Source organism: Antechinus flavipes, chromosome 2 (genome assembly GCF_016432865.1).
Source record: "Antechinus flavipes isolate AdamAnt ecotype Samford, QLD, Australia chromosome 2, AdamAnt_v2, whole genome shotgun sequence".
Classification (NCBI taxonomy): Eukaryota; Metazoa; Chordata; class Mammalia; order Dasyuromorphia; family Dasyuridae; genus Antechinus; species Antechinus flavipes.
The window spans coordinates 448,490,286-448,503,560 of NC_067399.1; the positions used below are offsets into that span (position 1 = coordinate 448,490,286).

Below are 13,275 nucleotides of genomic sequence, written 5' to 3' on the forward strand. Positions count from 1 at the left end.
AGTTCAGTAATTTTAACATTAATTTTAACTATGACGCATCTACAGGAGGGGACAGAATGTAACTTAGTCATCTCTTATCGTATCATTTATAGTCTGAAAGTGTACTTTAAACTGTAGTATAAAATAAAACAAAAAAATTAAAATTTTATGTAAGTTCCCAGGAAGCCATCTGTCATTACAAACTCTAAGGACTAGGTCAGGAAAAACATTTAATTGGGAGCATTCAAATATAGTTAGAAATTCAAGAGGCAGTAAGGGGAAAAAGCAGCAGATATTTCAAGCATAGAAAACATTTTGAGAATATTCCAGCTCGAGGAAGCATAGAATTTCTAGACAATCCATAAGTAGTCCTACTCAGCTGTGGCATAGAGAAAAATGTAAGCAAAAGCTGGAAAAAAGCAGGTTCAAGAGACCAAAGATTTAGAACTAGATGAACCTTACATGTCATCTAGTACATGCCCTGCATTTTACAGATGAGAAAACTGAGTCCTATGAAAATGAAGTGATATGAACAAAACGTCTCACTAATGGCAAGTGGGAAAATCAGAACCCAGATCCTCTGACTACAAATCCAGCACTTGACTATACATGTTTTTAGGTGGTGAACACCAGCGGAAAAAAACATTATACAGTAGATAGTAAGGAGTCATTGAAAGGTTTTGAGCAGCAAAATGACAAATAAATTTGTAAGTTGGTTTATCTCTACTCAAATAACAAGCAATTATTAAGTGCATGTTGGAGTTTATACTTCACTCTTATGTTTACTGATAGCTCATATTTGTGTAAAACTTTAAGATTTTCAGAGGACTTTTCTTATGCGTTGGTGGGATAAGTATTATAATCTTCATTTTATGAATAAGGAAATGGAGGTGTAGAGAGATCCAGTATCTCAAGCAAGATCACAAATTTAGTAAATTTCAGAGGTATAATTTGAAGCTATGTCATTTCTTCTAGCTCCTGTTGTCTCAGCTTCCTCCTCTGTGAAATTAGAGTTGGACTAGATCAAGGTGAAGGTATCAGACTCTACCCCCATCAAAGAAATGTTTATTGAAGGCATCAACTAAAATACTTAGGATTATAAAAAAATTAATTTATATTGAAATAGTTCTCAGAATTTTTTTTAAAAAATGAATATATGAACCCCTAGATTAAATGACCTATTATAGTCTCTTTTTCAGATTTTTATTTCCAGATGAATAAAAAGTATTAATACCCACTTTGGATACTTGGTACAGATGCTCTTAAAACATATTTCTTGTCTTTTCTCTTTTTCAGGGTGGCCTACCCAGCTAAAGGAAAGGGTTCATTCACTGTTGACAGCCATCAGAACTTTGCCTTGTCCTTTCAGCTGGTTGATGTAAACACTGGTGCTGAGCTTACTCCTCATCAGGTCAGAAAAAAACACACCAAGCTTCTGGTGTCACCTTTAAGCAGAGATTATTTAAGAGCATTCTTAAGTTTAAAAATTAGCAATTAGTAGCCTCAACAGATCTAATGCAATACCAAAAAAATATATCTAAAAATTCAGGCATCCTAGTTCCAAGTATTTTCCAAGTGCTTGAAAATCCACCATAAATTGAACTGTTTGTTCCTCAGTCCTATTTTATTACCTTCTCTCACTAGAGCTTACAGGTCTTTTGCTTGGAGCATACTTTTCTTAATAGAAGGAAAATTGCTAGATGTTAAAGAAAGGTTAGTATGTAATTGAAGCTGTCTCCTTGATGGAATAAGAAAATTTAGTAGAGCATTGAAAACAGAAAAATGAGGGGGCTGTTGGATGCATTTCAAGATGTCCAGAATCAAGGAGATTTAGTTGTTAATGGGGATCTCTAGAGAGGAAGGTATCCTTTGTATTGGTAATACAGAAAAGAAAACATGGGAAAGAAACACTTCAATTCTTTTATTCAAAGTTAATATCTTAAATGATTTTTTAAAGTTTACATTAAAATCTTATAGGTTTTTAATTCCTTGGGATGGCTTTACTTAGTTGTATTTTGCCAAACTTTGTTCAAAATTGTTTTAAACTCTTCTGCTTCTTTCTGCTTTAAAAGAATATTCTAGTTATCAATCATCCTTCTTTGTGAGATTTTACAAATTTTAGAATTTATATTCTAAACTGATGTGGCCCTTAGCCATATCTTTCTGAACTTGTTAGGTAATTCAAGTTAGGGATCCTTGATGCCTTTTTATGGCATTTGACTTATGCTAGCCAAACTTATAATTGTCGGTGACATTTCTCATGATCAGGTTTACATAATCACTTATCTATTCCTATTTATGCCATATCTCTTTTTCCTTGTTTATCTTGCTTTTTACTTATTCTGATCTTTGTTCTGAATAGTATTGGTTTGGCTATACAGAAATTATTCAAGGATAATTGTTTTCTTACCTCAAATAAGAAATCTTTTTCTGTTAATATTTCATTTTGGTTTTTGTAGTGTCATTTGGTGTTGACCAGGTCCACTATCTACCAATTTATCAAAGAAAATATTTGTAATATAAACGCCATATGTCTTTCTTTGTCTTTTCTCACCTCTTTGTCCTGGAATATTTTCCTTTATATTTCTCACTGCTTCTACCTTTCCCCATCTTTGCATCAAAGTTATCAAATATTATAGAGTGTAAGTTTGACTTAGTTTGGAGAATTTTATCAATTTCTTAGAATTTCTCTACCTTTTTATATTCTGCAATTGAGATTAAGGCCTAAAGCTGCAATTATTTATTTTTTTATTTTTGCAAATGCTTATGAATATGAACAATATGAGATAATTCAAAATCACATGAAATAAGGTTTCATGATACCTTTGGGTATTCAAAAAAATCATGTTTTTAGGCCTCTCCTCATGAGCAATCTTCCATTTAGCTACAGTTTCTTTTCTTTTGGCTTCATTTATAGTTATAATATCTAGATCGAAGAGATTCAACTTTATTAGTAGTTTATCCTACTTTATGGTCACTATTTCAGGCTCTCACAAATTTAGACCATCCTTTACCTGGATGAAAATGGAAGGATAACAACAGAAATGGAAAGAATCTTTAAAAATTATTATATATAATATAAACTAATATCACCCTTGATAACAGTGGAATTACCATACTTGAACTCTAACAAGAACCCAGATGTGCCTTCGAAGAAAGGTAGAAATGTCACTAATAAGAACAGAGACAAGAAAGTAGCCATATTGGATCCTGTGTACATAGATGACATCTTTGCTAGTGGTGGGTGATACAACTACAATTGTGAGAGTATTCAGAGAGTCTGTAGTAAGAGTAGCTGAAGGAAGTGCAAATGTCAAAGGCATTAAAAAAATGTTAACCTTATAAATATTAAAAAAAAAAAAAAGGCAACTGAGAGAACATCAATAACTACTAACCAACCTTTTTGCCTCATTTCCCACTTATACAAAATTAAGCCATCTCTGCATGAATCAAGATTATCCTTGAAGAGGATAATAATAAGGAACAAGCAAACTTTAATAATCAATATTCAACAATGGACCACATCTTTACCATTTTGCAGTTAAGTCGGAGATGAAGAGAAAATGAGTCTTGATAAAATTTACCTCAAAGAGGTATATATACACACCAAAATATTCATAGTACTTTTGTGGCATCAAAGAACTTTAGCAAAGTAGTTGGCCACTAATTGAAAAATGACAAAACAATGTTGTTATACAGAGTGATCAGCTCTCATAAGCACAGGATCATAAGAAATGAGAATTCAGGGAAGCTTGGGCATACTTACATGACTTGATACTGAATAAAGTAAAATAAGAACAACTGAGGTAACTGTACATGATAACTGTAGTAATATAAACATTAAGAAGCAAAATAATGAAATGTTGTGTGATCATAACAACTAAGCTTTGCACTGTGAAGAGTTAAGAAAAGGTGCTTACCCTCCCTTTATTGCCAGTGTGTGGGACTATGAATGCAAACTATTACATAGACTTTCAGATAATATAGTTAATATATTGATTGGGTTTTTATACATATATTTTATAATTTATTTACATTTTTCTTTCCTTTAAAGTATTTGTAACAAAGTATGGCTTGCTGAGTAGGAAAAGACAAGGTACATATTTGCAGGAGAATGTGATATGAAAAGTAACAATGAGATATAAATTCAACTTAAAATGCCTTTAGCCCTAAGCAATCATATTTGATAATTTATATAAAATGACATTGGTCATGGTGACCTTATATAGTTCTCCATGATATTAGGGAATAGGATTAGCCTGGATCAATTCTGTTGTTTTAAAATAGGTGGGTGGGTGGGGGTTTTGTTTGGTTTTTTTTAACATCATGATCATTTTCTGATTTGTCACCTCTTCATGGAATATTCCATTGTACCAACAAAAAAAATTTAATAAAACAATGTCATATTGTGATTGTGTCTAATAGTAAAACCACTAAATTTAAATCTAACAAATCTAGAAAATAGGAAATGATGAACTGATCAGTCCTGCCTCTTTTCCCTTTCTTTTCTTACCCTTTAGTGAAAGTTTATTATGCAGTGAGGTAACCAGAAGACTAGAAGAAGAAAGGAAAAGTTGTAGTTATCAAGAGATTGAACAATTCTGTTTCAAATTGCTGTCAGACTGGCACCAAGATAGTCTGTATACTTGTTCCACTTTGTTAGGCGTCTCTGTGACAGATCACAGACCTATCTTTGTGATGATAGAGCAAACAATTAAGCCTTGTTGACTAGATGTCAGACTCAAGGACATTTTGGAAAATCTCAATGAAAGGTGGCTTTGTTGTTCCCCCCTAGACATTTGTTCGTCTCCACAACCAGAAAACTGGTCAAGAAGTGGTGTTTGTTGCTGAACCAGATAGCAAGAATGTGTACAAGTTTGAACTGGATACATCTGAAAGAAAGAGTGAGTTTGACTCTGCCTCTGGTACTTACACCCTCTACTTGATCATTGGAGATGCCACCTTGGAGAATCCAATCCTCTGGAATGTGGTATGTATCTCAGAACCTCCAAATCTAATATTATGATCCAGCCACAAGAAAATTACAATGAGACCATTTTTGCAGAGTCCAATCTTATCATCCTCAGTAGGGTGGAGTTGTTCTTTCTTGGGTTATAAGTTAAAAGTGGGACTATAGGGAAATTTTTATCCTACAAAGTGCCAAATAAGGATGATTTTTAGTTAGTCTAATTTGATTAATTCATATGCTCAATAGATAGTGAATGCCAGTTATGTATAAAGTACTGTGCTAGGCACTTTGGGGGATATAAAGATGTATAAAAAAACTTGTTCTTGAACATTTAGTATGGGGTTAGCGTTAGGGGAGGACGAATAACATGAATAATCAACTATATCATATGGTATAACATACATGTTAAATGTTGTATGAATGATGCAAAATGCTCAAGGAATTCAGAGGAAGGAAAGATAATTTTTTTGATTGGGAGTTTTCAGGGAAAGCTTATGGAATAGAAAAATATTAATGAAGGGCTTACAATATACTAAGTCCTGGGCTAAGTGCTGGAGGTACAAATGCAGAATCAAGGCTGTTCTTGTATTGGAGACCTCCCATCCTAATGAGATGGTATCTAAGGCAGGGGTCAGCTGGCAAGGTGATAGAAATGTTAGATGGTCTTTAGTTCCTCAGCAGGTGAGATTACTAGGCCCCTGTGAGAGCTGCTCTTGCTGAACTCTCCAGGTTCCTTTCAATGTGTAAATAGTAAATAGGTCAATGTAGGGACAGGGACTGTCCTATTGTGCAGAAGGTGACTGTTAAGTTGGATTTTGAAGCACCTAGGTTTTGGAAGACTAGAGAGGAAGGAAGATTGTGAACAAATTTGGGAAAGTACAAAGCCACTTTGAGAACAAGATGTCTGGTTTGGCTAGAACATTTAAGTTCAGGTTGTGAAACAGAGGAAGGAAATAGGGCTAGAAAAGTAGATTGGGGCCTGATTCTGGGAAGTCTTGGATGGATGGTCATTTGTCCCTTATGATAGACAGACTTGTATTTTCATTTTCTATCTAGACAGAAATTCTAAAGTATTCACTTAATTTTTTTTTCAATTAATAATTTATTTGCTGATTCTCCTGTGTTCTTTTCAGCTTAGAGAAGGGGGAAAAAGAAAAAAGAAAACCTTTGTAATTTGTGTATAAACGAGTAAAATTAATTTTTACTTTGACTATGTCCAAAAATATATGTCTTAGTCTGGATTCATCAACTTTCAGTCGGAGGGATGCAAAGCAATGTTTTGAAAATGATTTTGCTTTTAAAAAGATTGTCTTGATTTGTGGACTAATCCCTTCACTACTTTTGACTTTTTTTCCCCCCATTATAGTAGAGAAAAGACCTGAATAGTTCATTCTATTCATTTCTCTATCTTTATGAATATTGTTCCATGCGTTTGTTTTGTAGGCTGATGTGGTCATTAAATTCCCTGAAGAAGATGCTCCTTCTACTATCCTTTCAAAGAACCTTTTCACTCCTAAACAAGAAATTCAGGTTTGTGTTAACAAGGGAATAGGCTTAGACTTAGTGAGTAAGCATTGGGGAAAAGAACCATTCCTAGCCAGTAGGATTGAGGAGTAGAAAGGCAATAAACCACTGAACTCATTCTGACCCTGCTATTAATGTTATGGTGCTATCACAGGGATCCCAGCTCTATCCTTGAGGGCTGTCCATATATTGTAGATTTTCTTAGGATACTCTCTTTTTATATCCCTGTAGTGGAAGCTTGGGATGGCTTACAAATGGGACAGGCATGTATTAGTGGCATAAATGCAGGATTGGGAATCAGGAGCCCTGAATTCTAGTCTTGATTCTTACAATATGTCTATATGACTTTAGGTAAGTCAAGTAACAACTTTGGGTCTGTTTTCTCTTCTGTCAAACAGGAGGGAATGACACCATTCCTGTTTGTTTTACATCATCAAATGAGACATTGGATATCAAAATACTTTGAAGAGTTAAGAAAGCACTTTACAAATATGAGATCTCACACAGATAATGAGTAGAGGAGAGATTAAATCCGTGAGCAGAATGTAACAAAAGAGATTTAGGAAAGAAATACATCAGAAGGAGCCATGGCTAGAGGGAGCTGGAGTGCCTGGCAAGATAGAAAAATAGCAGCAAATTTAAAAATGGAAGTATATTAAGTACTTTTCTCAGATATATGTAAGAGGCTGACCAAAAAAGTAAGAGGAAGAAAGATGTTTAATTCTGCAAGAAAGACAAGCTGAAAGAAAAAAAAAACTTATAACTCCTGTAGAGGAATAATAAAGAGAATACCTGTGATTAGAAACTTCAGTGATATTAATAGTACCATTTAGGACCAGTTCACTTCAGCAAAAGGTAAAGGAAATAGAGACAGTTAGAAATTTGGTCACAACAGGGTCCAGCCCATCTTGGAGATCCAAGAGCTCTTGGGTCATATATTTATGGCCACCTGCTTTTATTGTTTGTTTCCATTGACATAATCATTGGCAGAAGGGATTGTGGTCTGGGACCATATAGTTCTTTAAGGAAGAAGATCTACAACTAGAAATTAAGCGTGGGTGAAGTCAGGGTCCAGTTGTTTTGTAGTTATGGTAGCTTGACATCTAAGGCACTTGACTGTGATATAACCATCTGTAGTGACATTGAAGGGATTTATAGGTCATTTAGTCTAACTCTTTCATTTTAGAGCCTAGAAAAAAGGAAGTGATTTCCTCAATATGACACATAAAAAGCCAATATTTATTATATAAAATAGTCATCCCTGTAGGAAAGGGCATGTACTAAGTTTTTGCTGTATCTTCTTTTTTCAGCACTTGTTTAGAGAGCCAGAGAAGAGACCGCCCACTGTAGTATCCAACACATTCACTGCCTTGATCCTTTCCCCCTTACTTTTGCTCTTCATTTTGGTAAGTAGCCACAATTAACATAGTAGTTTGTGTTTAGAGGATGAATCAAAAGCAGCAACTCTGCCAAAGTATATTTGTTTTTCTTTTATGGCATAGTTTAAAGGCGGCAGCAGCGACTTACAAACTATAAACAATTAATTGAATAAGAAATTATGTCTTATAATAATATACCAGGAATACAGAAGTGAAATATGATGTATAAACTGAAAGAGTTTATAATTTAGTAGTAATATATGACATACACAAATAATTGTGATCCAGATTAGAATGTGACATATGCAAAGAAGGCATTACAGAGTGCTGTAAGGGAGAAATCACTTTCCAGTGAGGGTGATTAGGGAACAAAATATCTGTCTTAACTATAGTAAACATTATGATTCACAGGAAGTGTGATACCTGAGTTGAGCTTTGAAAAATGAAAAGGATATCTGTATGTAGAAACATGGAGTTTCTGCATATAGATGCTATGGTATGTGTGGAGGAGTTTGGTAAGAAATAAAGTTGGAATGGTAGGCTAGAGTGAGACTGATGAGGGCTTTAAATATTTGAGTAAGGAATTGAGATTTTTAAAAATATAGGTAAGTTGTTAGGGAGAATAGGGGCAAGTGCAGGTAGAGATTTGGGGACATAGCTTCCATTAAATGAAAATGGAAAAGACATGGAAATAATTTGAGAGCCAGAAGGATGTGATGTTTGGAAACCAAGCCATGGTCTAAGGTAAAATAGAGGAAAATGAAAAATGAAGCAAGGTCATTGAATTTAGTGATAAAGGTCAGGAGTAGATGGGTGGTAAGAGGGAATGTTTAAAAGACCTTAGGAGGTTAACAGAGTTTTAAGGTTTGGGTTGGGTTTTAGTATAGGGGATAATTGAACAAATGTTCATCTGTAAAAGATTGGTTAAGCAAATTAGGAAGTACTAAGTAGTTATTAAAAATAGCAGGTGGACTATATTGTTGAGTTGAATGTTTTATATATAAAGGAAGTGCAAAGAGCAGAATTCAAAGTAACATGTAGAAACTGATTGAACTATATAAAAATACATCTGTACAATGACAAGGAATAGAAGAGAATTTGAAGAGCAGTAAGCAATGTTCCTTACATTCTTCTGCAAAATTGCATAGTCTAGATAGTTAAAAAAAAAAAAAATCTAAATGGCATGCTCTGCATTTCCAAAAACTTGAGCCAGAGTGTGAAAAGCTTAGTAATGATTCTTATTGACTTGTATATCCCGGGGAGCAAACAGCACAATTTTGATTTTATAGCAAACCCTACCACTACTGAATTTGCCTTTATCCAGTATTTGGAAATTTTTAGGATTGGAATCAGTTGTTGTTGTTTTTTTTTAATCTGAGTGATTGTCTAGCCTTTTCAGTTTTATGATTTTGTAACTTTATGTCTGAAAGTTGGAATGCCTTGCCAGCAAACATAATGAACTAGTGTCATGTCTATGATGAGATAATTTATGACTGTTTTTTTCCACTGGAAGAAATTCCTTCTTTCCAGATTGACCACTGGTTTTTAAGCCCATTGGATTTTTGAAAGGATTAGTAATGGTACTGACCATATGTTACCTATATTTCAATGTCTTTTTAATGTGTGTTTTCCCATCTTGCAGTGGATTCGGCTTGGGGCCAACATTTCCAACTTCACCTTTGCTCCCAGCACTATTATTTTTCACCTGGGACATGCTGGTAAGTACCCCAGACAGCTAATTCTGCTTCACCTTTATGACATTCAGACTGCACAGGCAAAAGCCCTGTTAAGTGAACTCACAACCTATTAACTATAATGACTTAATAGAATAACATTTCTTTCTTCCTCCTGGCCTTTTAGAATGGTTAATATGGTAATAAACTTGTTTGGTCCATCAGCTTATAGTAGCCATCATTCTATAGCAGGCTTCTCCAGGCAAATCATTTACTTTCATTTAATAGCCATGTTCATTTCAGGAGATTATTATATCTTTACACTGAACCACCTTCCTACATGAAAAGTGTTGATGGGAGTTTCCCAGGGCTCTCTATACTGCGCTGATCTTCTCACTTGCCAAAAGTGTTTGCCTTCCTATTCAAAATAACTATTTCAGAACCAAGTGAACTGATTTTGCAGTGGGAGTTTAGCATCCAAACCATATATAAAAACACCATTTTATCATATAGGAATTTTAAGCCAAGTTTAAATACATATAGTGTTGCCAGATCAGGCTACAAGGAGCTTTCATCTAAATGTTCTTAATTTTCAAAACACTTTCATGTGCATTTTCTTATATGATTCTCACAACTCTTCTAGGAATTAGATAATACTAGAATAAGTATCATCCTTTTTCATAGGAAAGAACTGAGTCTAAATGAATTGTCTAAGGTCATACTGCTGAGTGGCAAATCCTAGATCTGTGCCGTCAAGCCACTCTTTGATCTTTCCATGTCTTTTTGCAATGATAGTATAGTCAAGGTTACTGTTTTTAAAGTCATCATTACTATAACAAGTTCTTAAAGTCCTTTAGTACCTGATATTCATATCCTTTCTCTTAGCTATGCTTGGCCTTATGTATGTCTATTGGACTCAGCTCAACATGTTCCAGACCCTGAAGTACTTAGCTATCTTGGGGAGCATCACATTCCTGGCAGGCAACAGAATGCTGGCCTACAAAGCAGTAAAGAGGTAAGGTGGGGTGAAGTGGGGGCATTCTGAAAGAGGACAAGAACCACGATGGGGATTGGTATCTCTTTATAAAATAATCTTGTTTTATAGTTACATCAGCTCTTAATAGCCAACCTTACTGGGGGTTTCCTGGACTTGGACCTGTACAATGACTTGTGACATTTCAAGCAGACTGTACTTTGCCTATTTCTAGTGGGCAAAAGAGAAGCTAGTCAGTTAGCTATTATCAGGGTGAATCACTGTTATTATCAATATAGGTTGGGAGGTGGGAAGCATGAAGAAAAAGGCAACAAGAAAAAAAAAAGGTGAAATATTTATGTGTAGAGAAAATAAAACTAGAGATAACTTGCTTTTGGGGTTGATTTAATAGAATTAGCTTTGATCTTATGACTTGATGGATAAGGGCTCTATATCCTGAAAAGATAAGATACACACACACACACACACACACACACACACACACACACATCTTTACATACATAAGGTACTTGTCACTTGGATCCAGCCTGGAAGTAGAAGCTATAATCACTTTGTCAGAAAAGCCATTTTCTTTTCAGCGTTAAGTATATTGAAACCTTAATAGTTTAAGTCTAGTGATTAGAATGAAGATGGAGAATAATTACTTTATGATGATTAAAAGAATTTAGAATAGCTGGCATGAGATTTGCTTTAATTCACCACATATAAACATTCTCTTCCCTTCCTCTGTTGAAACTGAGAGGTTTCTTGTATGCTTAGTGTCAGTTATCCTGCTCTCTTAGCCCCTTAGAATTGCCATCCTCATACCATTGAATTACAGCAGGTTATGCCCTCACTTTCACCCCTTTCATCTTTGTGAGATTCTCCCTTCAGACCTTGAGATAGTTAGAGCATTATTTTCTCCCTTCCAAGTAAAAGCTACATTCATTGCTTTTTTATCAGGTCCCTTTCCCAGAAGCAGTCTGCTGTTCCTCAGCCCTAGGAACCTCCCATGTTCTGTAAGGAGTCCCCACAGTACTGAATCACGGTCTTCCCTCTTATGGGGGGGAGGGGGAAATGCTATTTCTTTGTCCTGAGGCATGCCCTGAGGCATTCCAGATTCAAATTTACCTGCTCCTTTAATTGCCAGCTCTTGTGATAATTCCAGATAGATGGCAACTTGGATTTTCAAATTGAACTGAAGGCAAACATAACAACAAAGAGTTCTTTCTGTATGGTTTATGTCTGTTAGAATTTGGATTATTTCAGTCAACTAAAGGCTATCAGATAAAGGTAAAAATAATCATGTTTTATAGGTACAGTACAGTGCTTTCCCTCTTCCTATTCACTTAGGTCTATATATATATATATGCTAGTCTGAGAGTGGCTGATATTTAAGATTTAGTAGTGTTTTATCTAATTTGGCCACCAGTTTAGCACATCAGAGGCTAACTGAAGGACATTAGAATAGAAGGTTTTATCATTGCCAAAGTTTCTATTGTAAGTCTTCCAACTGTCTTACTGTGGAGTATTGGACAGAGAAATATCTAGATTCCCTGTGATAGTCTGAACTCCACCAGGGCTTCCCTTAGCTCCAACACTCAGCATTTTCTTTCACCTTTCCAGCTCCTTCATGTAGCTTCACTTACTTTTGCCTTGCCTTTTGATGGGAGCTGAATACTCCAAGCAATTTTTGAAACAGACTAGCATTCTCTTTTGACTTACTCTGTAGAATCTCAGAGAGCAGGAATGCTTTATTGTGTGAAAACATCTTTCTTTTGAAGGTTCCCTGGCAAAGCAAGCAGGACTGTGAGGGAAAGTGTTTGACTGGGGGGGCGGGGGGCGGGTTTACACTCCTTATCTTGCTGTATAATCCTGTCAGAGGGCTGCTGTGCTGACTTGGGAGAGACAATTTAATTCCAACTGGAAAATGAGTGATACTAATGGAAGCCCTGGTGGGGTGTGTGTGTGTGTGTGTGTGTGTGCGCCTTTTCTTTCTTCTGCTTAATTCTCCTCCTCACTATCCTTTCTTGATTCTCAAACCCTCTTTCCTTTGGCAGGATCGCTGCAGAACAGAGCAGTAGATTGGCAAAATATAGGACACTACGGTAAACCCAAAGGGGGGGTCTTACTAATGACCAGCTCTTCCCAGAAGTAAGGGCCCTTTCTGAATTTACCTGCCTCACGCATGTTGGTTGTTCCATCTAATTCTCACCTCCCTCACTTCCTGGGCCCAAGCAGTATTTGAAACTTCTTTCCAATATGCTGGATAAGTCTGGGACTGGATCATGATGACCCCTGCCCCTCCCCAAGTTTGCCACATTACCTGTGCCAAAATGGTCCAGATATCTCATGTCTTATATGAAGGATGCTATGATTCTCCTACCCTTCATTTTTTTGAGGTATTTAGTGCCTGTAAAGGGGTTCTTTGCTGATCACAGTATAGTGGAATTTGTCTCAGTGTAAATGGAGTTAAACTTTGACCACCTCTTAAGGAGACCACATTTCAATATCAAAAGGAACTCTTGTGAATCCTAAGTACTGTGTCAGAATGAGGAGTCAGAGTATTTGAGGTGAATCTTTTCTGTGATTGGTGTTTGTGAAAAAGAACATTGTGTATTAATGAGGACCAAATTTAGTTAGTGGGATTTCCTAGTGTAGTCTTCTCCAGGCAGTGTCTTTCATACTTGTCATAAATTTTTGGCCACTTTGCAGCCGTAGATTTTGAGTTTCAGTGAATTAATTGTATGATACAGTGAAGTGGACACCAGAATAAGG

At 35.7% G+C, this 13,275-nt stretch overlaps 1 protein-coding gene across 5 annotated transcripts in view; it reads left to right on the top strand.

Annotated features, from left to right (window-relative positions):
• The window catches only part of RPN2 (ribophorin II), a 178,600-nt gene that overhangs the window by 35,650 nt on the left and 129,675 nt on the right, over positions 1-13,275 (top strand). For 3 of the 5 annotated variants that reach the window (XM_051979331.1, XM_051979329.1, XM_051979327.1), the window contains exons 11-16: positions 1,276-1,390; positions 4,775-4,969; positions 6,392-6,478; positions 7,783-7,878; positions 9,494-9,569; positions 10,410-10,539. In XM_051979331.1, coding sequence (XP_051835291.1) covers positions 1,276-1,390; positions 4,775-4,969; positions 6,392-6,478; positions 7,783-7,878; positions 9,494-9,569; positions 10,410-10,539 — 699 coding nt within the window. Of the gene's footprint in view, positions 1-1,275; positions 1,391-4,774; positions 4,970-6,391; positions 6,479-7,782; positions 7,879-9,493; positions 9,570-10,409; positions 10,540-12,557; positions 12,652-13,275 lie in introns of all 5 variants that reach the window. The other 2 variants (XM_051979328.1, XM_051979326.1) reach the window with 2 other exon arrangements.